The sequence below is a fragment of the Dendropsophus ebraccatus genome, assembly GCF_027789765.1.
Source record: "Dendropsophus ebraccatus isolate aDenEbr1 chromosome 6 unlocalized genomic scaffold, aDenEbr1.pat SUPER_6_unloc_1, whole genome shotgun sequence".
NCBI lineage: Eukaryota > Metazoa > Chordata > Amphibia > Anura > Hylidae > Dendropsophus > Dendropsophus ebraccatus.
In genome coordinates, this window is record NW_027208415.1 from 85,111 (window position 1) to 100,744 (window position 15,634).

At 44.7% G+C, this 15,634-nt stretch overlaps 1 protein-coding gene across 1 annotated transcript in view; it reads right to left on the bottom strand.

Moving 5' to 3' along the window:
* PPIL4 (peptidylprolyl isomerase like 4) overlaps window positions 1–15,634 on the bottom strand; it is a 158,749-nt gene that overhangs the window by 42,647 nt on the left and 100,468 nt on the right. The window contains exon 8 of the mRNA XM_069955649.1: window positions 8,083–8,207. Coding sequence (XP_069811750.1) covers window positions 8,083–8,207 — 125 coding nt within the window. The remainder of the gene's footprint in view (window positions 1–8,082; window positions 8,208–15,634) is intronic.

A 15,634-nucleotide genomic window follows, 5' to 3' on the forward strand; every position in this document is an offset into this window, starting at 1 on the left:
GCCGGCGGACTGATGCAGGCGCACGTCTCCGTCCGTGTCGTAGACTCCATTCTATGCACGGGCGGATTCCGCTCTCCGTCCAACGTGTTGATGGAATGACGGATGATGGAATCCGCCCGTGCATAACATGGAGTCTATGACACGGGCGGAGACGCGCGCCTGCATCAGTCCGCCGGCGGGTGCCAGCTGCAGAATGCACGAAGAGTTATCCTTCGCCATTCCGCAGTGTGCACGTACCCTAAATCTGTAAGTATGAGAGAGGTATGCTCACAGAGTGTGTAGAATTTCACACCATACCGTCATCTCTTATTGGGACGGTACTGGCGGAAAAGACGTGTCTGGGGGGCAGCGTACGCTACGCTACCCCCAGACATGTCACTGGATGATGAGGAGGATGAGGATGAAGGGAGGAAAGAAGGATCCCCCCCATTCATCCTCACTGGCTGTTTCGGTGTCGGAGGCAATAATAACGTATGCGTCCGATACCGAAAACACGCCGGGGGCCACTTTTATATAGGGATTGGTATATGGGGTATGTAGTGGTGTAGTGTAAAATTTTATTCAATGTAGTGTAGTGTGGTGTAATGTAGTGTTTTTTTACATGTTTTTTACAGTAAGTATAAAAAAAAAACCTACGCCAAAAATGGTGTTGCTGATAAATGCCGCGCTTATGTTCGGCACTTATCAGCAGACCGTGGCAGTAGGATATAAAAAAAAAAACACCCTACGCCAAAAAGGAGGAGTTGCTGATTAGCAGTGCACTTTCGTGCGATGCTGATCAACACTCAGCGGCGATAGGGTGCGGAAAATAGAAAAAAAAATAATTGGGAAATTTTTTTTTTTTTTTTTACTACATTCTGAACATCCCTGTAGTGGCTGATACGTGTACACTTATCAGCCGCTAGGGGGCAGCAGAGCACAAGATCCGAAAAAAGACGACGCTGGAGCCGGAAAAAGCCGATCGGGACTCACGGAAGAAGCCGAAGACCCGACAAGATGAAGAAGACGCCGGGAACCCGGAAGACGCCGATCAGAACCCCGGGACAGGTGAGTAATGTACAAATACCTGCTCTGGACCCCTCAGCTACCTAGCTGAGGGGTCCGGAGCAGGTATTTATTACTTGTGGGGACTTCGATTCACGGCGATCGGGACGGTGGTACCGTGACCACCATTACTTTTTACAGTAATGGCGGTCGGTGCCGTCCTCGGACAGCACCGACCGCCATTTTTTTCCGGGTCATCGGGCCACCGATGGCCCGGAAAGGTTCCGATCGCCGCTATGGGCTTATCAGCCAATAGCGGCGATCGTCGGCATGGGGGGGGTTAACAACCCTCCATGCCAACAGGGAGAGATGGCCTGCTATGTATTATAGCAGGCTATCTCCCCCGATCGGGACTCGGCCGGCCGCGGCGCCCTCTTAAAGGACCCGCGTACCGATACGTCATGGGTCCTTAAGTGACAGTGATCCATGACGTGCCGGTACGTCATGGGTCCTTAACCTCTTAAGGACATAGGACGCACCGGTACGTCCTATGTCCTCACTTGCACTTCAAAGCGGGGCCGCGCGGGGGCCCCGCTTTGAAGTGCCGCGATCCCGGGTGCCGCGAGTAGCCCGGGACCGCTGCTATTAGCGGGCACGGTCTGATCGCCGTGCCCGCTAATTAGCTAATTGGAGGCAGCTGTCAAAGTTGACAGCTGCCTCCGATTACCGGAGGCAACGTTTCCCTGGTGTCTAGTGGGGGAGATCGCTCCTCCGGGACCTTGTCCCGGAGGAGCGATCTCCGTTACTGATGCCGGCCGGGGACGCGTCCAAGATGGCGCCGTCCTCGGCTCGGCACTCGTTCGTTTTCGGCTGCAGCAGCCGAAAGCAAACGAGTGCCGATCTCATGGATCTCTGCAGCATATCTATGCTGCAGAGATCTCAATGAGAGATCCAAGTGTATATACTAGAAGTCCCCCAGGGGGGCTTCTAGTATATGTGTAAAAAAAAAAAAAAAAGTGTTGTTAATAGTAAAAAGCCCCCTCCCCTAATAAAAGTCTGAATCACCCCCCTTTTCCCAGGTTTTAAATAAAAGTAAACAAATAAATAAATAAATAAACATGTTTGCTATCGCCGCGTGCGTAATCGCCCGAACTATTAATTAATCACATTCCTGATCTCGTACGGTAAACGGCGTCAGCGCAAAAAAATCCCAAAGTGCAAAATTGCGCATTTTTGGTTGCATCAAATCCAGAAAAAATTTAATAAAAAGCGATCAAAAAGACGTATATTCGCAATCAAGGTACCGATAGAAAGATCACATCATGGCGCAAAAAATGACACCTCGCACAGCCCCATAGACCAAAGGATAAAAGCGCTATAAGCCTGGGAATGGAGCGATTTTAAGGAACGTATATTGGTTAACAACGGTTTGAATTTTTTGCAGGCCATCAGATACAATATAAGTTATACATGTTATATATCGTTTTAATCGTAACGACTTGAGGAACATGCATAACAAGTCAGTTTTACCCCAGGGTGAATGGCGTAAAAACACATTTCCCCCAAATAAAAGAAATGCGTTTTTTTTTTCAATTTCACCACACTTTTAATTTTTTTCTGGTTTCGCAGTGTACTTTATGCAAAAATTCAGCCTGTAATTGCAAAGTACAATTAGTGACGCAAAAAATAAGGGCTCATGTGGGTTTCTAGGTGGAAAAATGCAAGTGCTATGACCTTTTAAACACAAGGAGGAAAAACCGAAAACGTAAAAACGAAAATGGGCCATGTCCTTAACCCCTAGACGACCCTGGACGTAGGGTTACGTCATGGAAGTCTGTCCCCAGACGACCCATGACGTAACCTTACGTCATGGGTGTTATTCCCGCTATGAAGCGCGCTCCGGAGCGGAGCGCGCTTCATAGGAGGTGGGGGCCAGCTGCAGTGAGCAGCCAGGACCTCACCGGTAATGACACGCTGCAGCGATCGCGCTGCCGCGTGTCATTAACCCCTTAAACGCCGCGATCGCGGCGCGACCGCAGCGTTTAAGTGTAAGTGACAGGGGGAGTCCCCTGTCACTTACCGATCGGGACCCCCGCAGTGTGACTGCGGGGGTCCCGATCGTTGAAACGGACTGCTGGAGGTCTCTTACCTGCCTCCATGCGGTCCGATCGGCGATCTGCTACACTGAGCCTGCACAGGCAGGCTCAATGAGCAGAGCGCCGATAACACTGATCAATGCTATGCCTATGGCATAGCAATGATCAGTGAAGAAATCAAAGTAATGTATGTACAAGTCCCCCAAAGGGAATTCAAAAGTGTAAAAAAAAAAAAGTTCAAAACACTAACACACTACCCCAAAACCCCTCCCCCAATAAAAGTCTAAATCACCCCCCTTTCCCATTATATAAATAAAACATATAAAAATGAATAAATAGATAAACATATAATATACCATAGCGTGCGTAATTGTCCGATCTATTAAAATATAACAAGCGTCATTGCGACCGGTAAACGGCGTACACGAAAAGAGGGGAAAAAGTGCGCAGATTACCGATTTTATGTTACATTATATATTAAAAAAAATCAATAAAAAGTGATCAAAACTTCCGATCTTCACAAATATGGTATTAATAAAAACTAGAGATCATGGCGGAAAAAATGACACCCCATACAGCCCCATAGGTGAAAAAATAAAACCGTTATAAGCGTCACAATAGGCCCATTTTATTAATATTTAATTGCCAAAAAAAAGGATTTCATAAAAAAAAATATATATAACATTAGAGAATCTGTGTAACCTGCATATGGTTGTGTTCGGACTGACCTATAGAATAATAGTGTCATGTCGCTGTTACCATATAGTTCATTACGTAGACACAGGAACCCCCCAAACGTTACCATATTGCATTCTTTCTTACGATTTCACCTATTTATATCTTCATAAATAATATATTTGGAATTCCATCATACATGTTATGGTAAAATGAATGACGCCATTACACAGTACAACTATTCCTGTAAAAAATAAGCACTTACATGGCTTGTAGATAGAAAACTGAGAGTGCTAGAGCTCTTAGAAGGGGAGGAGGGAAAAACGAAAGCACTAAGATCAAAATTTGCGCGGTCCACTGGGTCATTTTGGGCCTGGTCCTCAAAGGGTTAAAGGGTTAAGAGTGTCACTGTCGTGAATTTTTTTTTTTTGCAGAAATCAATAGTCCAGGCGATTTTAAGAAACTTTGTAATTGGGTTTATTATCCGAAAAATGCATTTTTATCATGAAAAAGCAGTTTGAAGCTCTCCCCCCTGTCTTCATTGTTCTCCTATGGAGAGAGCTAAAGAAAAGACCAAAACAGGACAACAAAGAGTTAATCTACAAATCCCTCACGGGATATCTCCTGTGACAGTCACCAGTGACCTGTCTGAGCTCGGATTACAGCTGTCACCCAGCTCCGTGCCTGTAATCCTCTGTTATCTGCTTTCTGCTGCCAGCTAACTCCCTCCTTCCTCCTCCCCCCTCCCCTCTCCCTAGAGCAGACAGGGTACGTCTCCTGCAACAAGTCACAATTTTCAGATTTTTCAGAGTGGATGAAAAAGAGGAAGGAGGGGGGACCTGGGAAAAGGCTTTTTACATGCAGATAATGGCAGATTTGGCTAATAAACCCAATTACAAAGTTTCTTAAAATCGCCTGGACTATTGATTTCTGCAAAAAAAAAAAAAATACGACGGTGACTCTTTAAGGGTCCTATTACATGGAGCGATTGTTAACGATTGACGACTAATGATAAACGATTGCAAACATAATTGTTAACCTGAAATCGTTCACCATATTACACAGAACAATTGTTCTTAGCTACAATCGTTACTAAGATTGTTTACTCTATCTGATCCTAGCAAAAAAAAATGAACAATGTGCAATTACACTGAACGATTAGTAAAAAAAATGCGTCACTATAGCGAGTGAATAAGGAATTACAGTGAACAATAAATGATAATTTTAGGTTCAGATCTAAATCAACGATCAACGACACACGAACGATTCAATTGCACAGAGTGATTATCATTTAAATTATTACAGTATAACAATTTTTCGCACAATAAATCGTCCAGTGTAATAGGGTCCTTAGTCTATGGAGACCATAAAGGAGGCCTGTGGGGTTTCTGGTACTATCAACTTGAACGTTTCCATTTTGAATATGCAATTAACAATCTACAGAGTTTCACACTGAAAGTGACCTTCACCCAGACAGGTGTCAGGAGGAAGGAGGCACCCACAGCCACAGGCCGGAGCTGCATGACCTGGTGACCACAATATTTCCCATGGATTGGAAATATCTGCATTCTTCATAAGGTTAATGCCAAATACTTTAAAGAAGCAGCATGATCCCAATGCCAAAACAGGCCAGATGCTAGCATGGAACCTACGCCGAAGCAAGCTGCATTGTGTTCATTTGCTGGACACACACTAAGGCCAGGCGGTGGAGTCGGTAAGTCGACTCAGACTCCTGCTCCTTCATAAATGGCCAGTCATATACCAGGGGAGTTATTTATCACACTGGCTCAGCAGCTTCTCCCTAATGTCCTACATGATCCTGGGGCGACTTCTGAGTGAATAAAGGAATACTGTATATAAAGCAGATTCTCCTGTGTGTGCAGTGGATGCAGCTAGTCTACAGCCTCCACGTCCTGAACTACTCACAACTAGACTAGATGGAGCAGGTGGTCTTTTCCTGCTGACGATCTTCTATGTTTCTAACTAAATATTCACCATACTTAAAAAAAAAACACTGATAACAATGCCAGATACCTGTAATATAGAGGTCAGCCATAGTGATATACAGGGTGTCACACATAGTGATATAGAGAGGGGTCACACATAGTGATATAGAGAGGGGTCACACAAAGTGATATAGAAAGGGGTCACACAAAGTGATATAGAGAGGGGTCACACATAGTGATATAGAGAGGGGTCACACATAGTGATATAGAGAGGGGTCACATATAGTAATATAGAGGTCACACAGTGATATAGAAGGTCACTGTGGGGGCACGCAATAGCACGCACACACACACACACACCCACACAACCTGCTGCAGTTATAGCACGCACACAGCTTGCTGCAGCCATAGCGCACACCAAACACACACACACAGCTTGCTGCAGCCATAGAACACTTAAGAAAAACACACAATCTTCTCCCAGAGAGAAAACACCACACTGAGGACAGAGGTTACTGCTACACTACTTATGTCTTCTCCTCCTCTATATTACACAGGATATCTTCATATTACACTGCTGCTCATATACAGTCATCCAGCATCCAGGAAGAGAACAGCACAGATCTCCCCCCATACAATGGACTCTTCCAGCTCAGAAACAAACTGCCAAATAGTGATCGACAACTTTTTCATGACCACCCTTATGTAATAGGGCCAGTGTCCTATTAGAATGTTGCTCATAATATATATTCATATTCAAAACTTGTAAAATTCATATCAAAATTTAATTCTACATGTTTTAAAGATTTTTTTAAAGCTGGAGTCTGAGTCGGTACATTTTTTCTGACTCCAACTCCGACTCCAGCCAAAACTAGCTCCGACTCCACAGCCCTGACTAAGGCTAGGCAGTAGAATAAGCTACAGAACCATGCAGGAGAAAGCCACGACACAGAATGCTGAAAAAGGGTTGAAACCCACCCAGATGGCAAGATCCGCCAGTACGTGGAGAAGCAGCTGGGAACTCCAGTGGAGGATTGAACCCACAAAACAGTCCTGCCAGAGTAATACTCATTAGAGGGAGGCAAAGATGGAAACTGTTTTAACCCCTCCCCAACATATTATGTACTGGTATACCATAATAACTTCCCACATTATGCCAAACTGGTACGCCATAATGAGCAGGGGCTCTATGAAGTGAGCTCAGGAGCAGAGTCCTCGCAGTTAATGATGGTCAGCAGTGGGTATAATACCTCCATGCAGTCTGATCAGCAGTCTGGTCATAGAGTCTTCCTTTATGGCATAGAATTAAACAGTATAAGCAATCTAATGATTAAATAAGAGTCCCCAAGAGGGAATTAAAGCAAAATGTACCATCAGGTACTTTCGCTTTAAGAATTGCCCATGTATAGAGTGGTGCAGACGCGGTCCTTTTTTTGAATCGTGGCCCGGTTCCAGTGTACAGCGCCGTTCTATTCACAGCATTGGGCTTTTGTTTTGTTTTGTGGTTAAATGAAAAAGGTCATTGAAAAGTACAAATGACTCTGCAACAAATAAGCCTTCATATAGCTCTGTACAGGAAAAAGTGCTACAGCTCTTAGAAGACAAGGAGGGAAAAATCCAAAAATAAAAAATGCTTTTGTCCTCAAGGCCAAAATAGGCATCATGTGTCATGAAGGGGTTAACCTTCCTGTAGGTTTCCGGTTTCTAAAAGGGGGAGGAGACAACCTCCTGTGGAGTTAACATGGAGGATGACAGGAGACATTAAAAATAAATAACACACACCTAAATCCCCACAGCTCCTGTTTCAGCAATTTCCGGTCTAACAGTGGCTGAACAGACAGGTCCTATGGAGGCTTGTCTTGAAAGTAGCAACAAGCTTTAATAGGTTGGTAACCCAAATAAACTGGAACAGGGGTAGGTGAGTTTGACTTTTTTTATGCACCCCAGGCAACATATGAAAACTTTTAGGATGCTGATACAGGGTATCCTTTAACTTGTGTTAAAGGGTTATTCTGGCATTTTTTTTTATTTTTAAATTAACTGGTGTCAAAAAATAGATTTGTAATTTACTTCCAGAAATCTCAAGGCTTCCAATACTTACCAGCTGCTGTATGTCCCACAGGAAGTGGTGTTTTCTTTCTAGTCTGACAAAGTGCCTAGTTCCAGAGCAGTTGCAAATTCCCATAGAAAACCACTCCAATTCTGGGCAGTTCCTGACATGGACAGAGGTGGCAGCAGAGAGCACTGTGTCAGGCTGGAAAGAATACACCTCTTCCTGCAGGACATGCAGCAGCTGATAAGTACTGAATGAGTGGAGATTTTTACATTTTTTGACTGTTAACAAATTATACAAGGACACAGTGTCTAGGCTAAGAGAATACCTCTTAATGTTTCCAAATCTTGAAAAGATGATCTCCAAATCTTCATCAGTTGTAACAGGATTCAATTTACACACAAAAAGTACATTTTCAGGTGGTTTTACCTCCGCATCTGGAATATCACCAACCTTAAGGAAATCAAATGTATATTTAATGATAGCTCAGTGCATGACATAGACTAAGCAAAAGCACAAAAAATGCTGACGGTACCTGGTAACATCCTGGGTCAACTAATAATGACCAGCCTCGCTAGTCACATAATCATCGGGTTGATGGTTTAAGGCTATGTTCAAACTAGCAACAGATGTTTATATTAAAAAAATCTGAAAGTATTTAAAAAACAGATTTGGATGAACAGGTAAAAGACTTCCTCCTGCGGGGATCTGCAGTTCTACTGATGTTAATAGTAGAAATAACAGATAACACCCATGCTTACTAAATAGTGGTGCAGGGCACAGGGCAGTGGATGACATTTTCCATCAAAAAGAAAAACTGTGTTTAAGCCTGGTTCACACAATGTATTTATCTTATTAAACAATGGCGATTGTTGCAGGTTTGCAACAACAGACCTTGTTTAACCCCTTGCCTCCGCAGCCTGTTTTGGCCTTAATGACCAGGGCCTATTTTTTAAATCTGACCTGTCTCTCTTTATATAGTGATAACTTTGTGATGCTTTTAACTATCGTGGTTATTCTGAGATTGTTTTTTTGTGACACATTCCTCTTTTATATTTGTGGTATACTTTGGTTGATGCACTCAGTAGTTTTTTGTAAAAACATTTGCACAAAAACTTGCCACATACACTAACTAGATTTGCATTTCCAGGGAAATACATAGTGCTTGAAAAGAGCGCCCCTTTACCAGTGACTTCCCTTTAAGATAAACTTTAAATACTGGGTTCCGTCCCTTTAAGAGCGACTTGGGTTCCGTCCCTTTAAGAGCGACATGGATCCCGTCCCTTTAAGAGCGACATGGATCCCCTTAATAGCGAATTGGGTCCCGTCCCTTTAAGAGCCTTGGGTCTCGTCCCTTTAAGAGCGACTTGGGTCCCGTCCCTTTAAGAGCCTTGGGTCTCGTCCCTTTAGGAGTGTCATGGGTACCGTCCCTTTAGGAGCGTCCAGGATTCTCCGCTACGGGCAGTTTAACCCGTTAAATGCCGCTGTCAAAGCATGACAGCGGCATCTAACGGGTTCCGGTGTGTACCGGACGGCACCGCAAGTCCACTTACGTGATCAGAGGTCCCGCAGCGCCGTCCGGTCCCCCCGACGTCTCCATGGTAACTCCGGGGGCCTAATGGAGGCCCCCGGGCTTACCATGGATAAGCCATCCTGCTGACAGGAGTTGCTGTGCTACTGCCTGTCAGCAGGATGGTCCCATAATACAATACACTGTACTGCAGAAGCAGTGCAGTGTATTGTATTAGTGATGAAAGTGTTACACTAGTGTACAGTAATGTACACTAGTGTAAAAAAGTTAAAAAAAAGTGCATCAAACACAATTCCCCCTGCCCCCCCTCACCCATAATAAAAATGCATTACATTCCCCATACACTATAAAACATTACATAAAAGTGATGAAAAACACAAATCCTATACATATTTGGTATCGCTACGTCCATAACGACCCAATATATAAAACGATATCAATAATTATATCGCACGAAACACGCTGTAAAAAAATAAATAAAAAAACAGTACCAGAATAGCTGTATTTTATCAATCTGCTTTAGAAAATACGTCATAAAAGAGATCAGAAAGTCATATACATATAAAACTTGGTATCAATAGAAACTACAGATCTTCCCGCATAATATAAGCCCAAAACCAGCTCTGTCGCACAAAAGATAAGAACGCTATAGATCTGGCAATGTGGCGACAGTTTTTGTGGGTTTTGGCTAGGAAGATAGTTTCTACTGCGCCAAAGTGGTAATAGTTAAAAAAAAACTTATACAAATGTGGTATCGCCGTAACAGTAGTGACCCAGAGAATACATGTATTATGTTATTAGTGACCGCCTATATGAATCTTTACGGCGATCACTAATGGGCTCTATTCTGCTGCCATCAGCTCTTTATGGCGATGGTGCAGAATAGTGCAGCAGCGCAGGTAATGCCCGCAGCCCCCTCCTCTCAGCTACCGGAGGTCGCTGAGAAGTTGGGGCAGAGTGTGGGCTCAGTCCCGGCCAGTCCCCGCACCGACGATCGCCGTTATTACCAGTATAACGGCGGCCACCGGTAACGGGCACTGCATGCTTTCATCTCCTCTCACCGTTAATCCACAGTGAGAGGAGATGAATACATGTCCCCCCCCCCTGTCCCCCCCAGAATAACCTTAGTGTTCACAGTGATTAATTCCTTAGGGTACAAACACACTTGCCGCATCGGCAGAGAGTTTCTCGCTGCGTATTCGCAGCAAGACTTGCTGAGGATCCCGGCCCTGTGTACTCAATGGCAGACAAACTCGCAGCAGGGATGTACATCCCTGCTGCGAGTTTGTCCAAAGGCTGACCCGTTAACCCCCCGCCGGAGACTATACATCACCTGGTCCCGACTATACATCATCTGGTCCTTCGCTGATTCCCAGCACGTCCCTCTCAGCCAATAAGTGCGCTGCCCCACCGCAGCACTGATTAGCTGAACGTGCCGTGAAGAAGTCGGGAGCCCCATAGCCGGGATGAGCTGGTGTATAGTCTCCGGCGGCCGGGAAGTTAACGGGGTGAGCTGCGGACAAACTCTAAGCAGGGATGTACATCCCTGCTGCGAGTTTGTCTGTCATTGAGTAAACATGGCCGGGATCCTCAGCGAGTCTTGCTGCGAATACGCAGCCAGAAGTGTGTTTGTACCCTTAAAAAAGATCAAACTCTCATTCTCTCCACCACCAGAGGTGGCAGAGAGCATGGGGCAATGATCAGGGACTAGCCGATGTGGTCCTGGTACAAGTGATCAGCGGTATATACTATATACCACTGATCACTTGTTCCAAATGCTGCCGGCACTTTTTGTCCCGTCACCAAAAATCATTGGTAACAGGATAAAAAGTCAAGTGCCCCGGATTACCTGTAACCACCTCGCATTACCTGTAACCACCCCGCATTACCGGTAACCACCCCACATTACCTGTAACCACCCCACATTACCTGTAACCACCCCACATTACCTGTAACCACCCCAGATTATTCATAACCACTCCAGTTTACCTGTAACCGCTCAGATTACCCGTTACCACCCCAGATTGCCTGTCACTCCTCCCCCAGATTGACCATCACCACCCCAGTTTGCCTGTGACCCCCCCCCCCCAGATTGCCCATCACCAACTCAAATAGCCAGTAAACACCCCCAGATTGTCCATTAGCACCCCATATAGGCAGTAAACACCCCCAGATTGTCCGTTACAACCCCATATAGCCAGTAAACACCCCTAGATAGTCGGTAAACACCCCTAGATTGTCCGTTACCACCCCAGATAGCCAGTAAACACCCCCAGATTGCCCATAACCACCAGAGATTGCCCATAACCAACCCAGATAGCCAGTAAACATCCCCAGATTGCCCATAAACACCCCCAGATTGCCACAGACTGCTCGTACCACCCCAAATTGCTCATCACCACCCCAGATAGCAAGTAAACACTCCCAGGTTGCCCGTCACCACCCCAGATTACCTGTAATCTGATTTTAAAAACATTTTTTTAGCAACTGCGCTATTCTAATAACCGATACTAGCTCCTTTCCTTCTGAGCCCTGCTGCGTGCCCATGTGGTTTATGCCCACATATGAGGTACCGTTGTACTCAGGAGAACCTGCTTTACAAATTTTGCGGTGCATTTTCTCTCCTGTTTCTCGCGAAATTGAGAAATTTCAAACTAAACAAACATATTATTGAAAAAAATTCATTTTTTTTTTCATTTTTACTTTCTAATTTTGAATCCTTTCCTCTAATACCTGTGGGGTCAAAATGCTATCTGCACCTCAAGATGACTTAATTGAGGGGTGCCCTTTCCAAAATGGGGTGACTTTTGGGAGGTTTCTCTTCTGCGGACACTACAGGGGCTCTGCAAACGCACCCGGGGCTCAGAAACTTCTTCAGAAAAATCTGCACTGAAAATGCTAATTGGCACTCCTTCCGTTCTGAGCCCGGCTGTGTGCCCATACAGTGGTTTATGCTCACATATGTGGAACCGTTGTACTCAAGAGAACCTGCGTTACAGATTTTGGGGTGCGTTTTCTCTCCCTTTCCTTGTGAAGTTGAAAAATTTCAAACTAAACAAACATATTATTGGAAAAATTCTAGTTTTTCATTTTTACTGTCTAATTTTGAATACTTTCTTCTAATACCTGTGGGGTCAAAATGCTCACTGCACCCCAAGACGTATTCTTTGAGGGGTTAACGTTCCAAAATGGGCTGAGTTATGGGGGGGGGGGGGTTCACTCTGATGGCACTACAGGGGCACTGCAAAAGTGTCGTGGCAGGGAGGTATGGGGTAATTAGGGTAATTTATTCTGCCACGCTTCAACCAACTGTCTATGTCTACATCGTAAAATGGGGAAGTGTCGGCCGTAAGGAAATCACACCAACAACCAGTTTGGTCCAAGTTCCATATACACTCCTCTTTATTACTTCCTTGATCCATACATTTATACGGTAGAATATAGGGGTGGTTACAATATAACATTATTACATTCCTCTTTGATCTAATTGGATTACACCAAATTTCTATTCATTTATGCATTTTCTACTGCGCAGCTTAGGCCGTTAGACTCTTGTGGTAGTAACGTTTTCTATCTTCACATATCTTCTGGACGTGACTTCCTCTAGCTTCCTCTGCAGACCACCAGCATACCATTCTTTGTTCAAGACAGGAACCATCAATCTTCCATGTGAAGGCTTTCCCTTGCAGAAGCAGTTACGAGCTACTAGTGTATATATATATATATATCTGAAGCAGTTTGTTAAGAATTATATATTGTAATGAAAATCACGTGTTAGTATACATTGTAGATTTAAATGTTTCTTTTATGAGGGTCATACCTTGACCTCCATACCTGACAGTCCCCCCTAGAAACATTGAAATCACTTAATCACCCTTTAGAATAACCTTTGCCCCCTTGTCTCCCTAAAAACTAGTAGTCTTGAGCCTTTGTAGCTGTCTCATGATGAGGGTTGGGGAGTAGGGATACTTCACCCAGCTACTGGAGTTTGTGTTCCTAACAAACACCACCTCCTTTCACTGGGACTTAGTCACCATGAGAGTCTACCCTTCCCTTATCTATCCCTAATTAAGTTGTAAGTCTAGGTTATTCTTTATCGTATAGGTGATTCAAAGGGAACCTGTCAGGCCCTGGGTTGCTCAGTAATAACTCTCATTGGGAGAACCATGGGTTGCTCAGTAATAACTCTCATTGGGGGAACTTCTCCTGTACTATCTTCCTCCATATAGGTGAGATTATCTTCCCCAGATAAGGAAAGACTGGAGTAACCTCATCCAAACCCTTAGACAGCATCTTCTTAACACAAGGGATCACACAGATCACCACGATTAACGAGGCCAGTAACACTACTCCTAGCGCCGTGCCCACCTGTGCTAGCCACTTCTGCCATCCGCTCATCCAAGAGAAGTACTGGTGCCATGGGTCTGTTATGCCAGCATTCCTCTTTAGCTCTTCAGATATGTTGTCTAGTTTTTTAATGGCTAGGGTTACTTTACCGTTTGGACCAGTATTGTCAGGTATTTAGGTGCAACAAACATCCTTGATCATTTTACATACCCCACCATTCTCTGCCAACACCATATCTAGGGCCATTCTGTTTTGGAAAGTCATAATAGATGTGGGGCCTAGTTGGTCTACCAATCCATGTAGGGCATCCCGAGTATAATTGACAAATCTCTGTTGATTGTAATAAATATAGTTTATCCAATCCACATTCTTGTTTATGGTTATCTGAGGAAAAATTGATTCAAATCCTGCTTTCACCTGATCCCTAGCTTTAAACTCATCTGGCACCCCCCTTGGGACTCCTATGGCATCTATGTACCCACCCCAGGTGCCGCTCCCATTATGATCTTATCTCCACAGCGAGCATCAGGTGACCCATTCAGTCCACAGTCTCATGAGTTTGATAAAGTACCTGCAGCTACAATTCAGCAATTCCATAACACCCCTATCAGACTTAAGGAGGAATCTCCATACCAGAGTGATGGGGAAGGGAAATCTGCCCCCGGGACATTTGAATGCGGGTCACTTAGGACTAGACGCCAGCCTTCACCAGGGTTTGGTTTCGAGGATGAACGTGTATCAGTTGACTCATATCATCCAATAACCCCATACCTCCCTGCCACGACACTGGCGCCCGAACAGGGATCTCTGTAACACAGGTTCTCTGTCAAACCCAAAATTATCTCTATACTGACACCAGTTCTGACAAGTTAAACCACCACGTGTCTCAGAGCCCCAGGAAGAAACCCATAGACAGTTAGTTGGTTACGACAAGCTGTACGTACACAATGATACACGTACATTTACGGGCTCTCGGGACGGCACAGCGGGAGGAACACCTCGTCGCTAAGGTCACCACGGGGATCGAGCAGGTTACCCACAGACTCACACAGGACCGCCTGACACAACAGGTAAGCTACAGATTTATAAAATCAGCAGACTTACCGTTGTGGTGGAGTTGATCAGGCTCGTTCAGTCGGTCCGGGATCGTCTAGCAGACAGCGGGTGTCGGTCCCACGGGGTAGGCCCCCCCTGCAGGTGCCGGCCTATTGTTCGGGCGCAAGTGTCGTGGCAGGGAGGTATGGGGTAATTAGGGTAATTTATTCTGCCACGCTTCAACCAACTGTCTATGTCTAGATCGTAAAATGGGGAAGTGTCGGCCGTAAGGAAATCACACCAACAACCAGTTTGGTCCAAGTTCCATATACACTCCTCTTTATTACTTCCTTGATCCATACATTTATACGGTAGAATATAGGGGTGGTTACAATATAACATTATTACATTCCTCTTTGATCTAATTGGATTACACCAAATTTCTATTCATTTATGCATTTTCTACTGCGTAGCTTAGGCCGTTAGACTCTTGTGGTAGTAACGTTTTCTATCTTCACATATCTTCTGGACGTGACTTCCTCTAGCTTCCTCTGCAGACCACCAGCATACCATTCTTTGTCCAAGACAGGAACCATCAATCTTCCATGTGAAGGCTTTCCCTTGCAGAAGCAGTTACGAGCTACTAGTGTATATATATATATATATATATATATCTGAAGCAGTTTGTTAAGAATTATATATTGTAAGGAAAATCACGTGTTAGTATACATTGTAGATTTAAATGTTTCTTTTATGAGGTCATACCTTGACCTCCATACCTGACAAAAGCACCTGGCGCCTGAAAACTTGTACAGCAAAATCTGCACTGAAAATGCGAATTGGCGCTCCTTCCGTTCTGAGCCCCGCTGTGTGCCCATATAGTGGTTTATGCCCCCATATGGGGTAACATTGCACTGAGGGGGACCTGCGTTACAAATTGTGGGGTGCTTTTTCTCTCCTTTTGCTT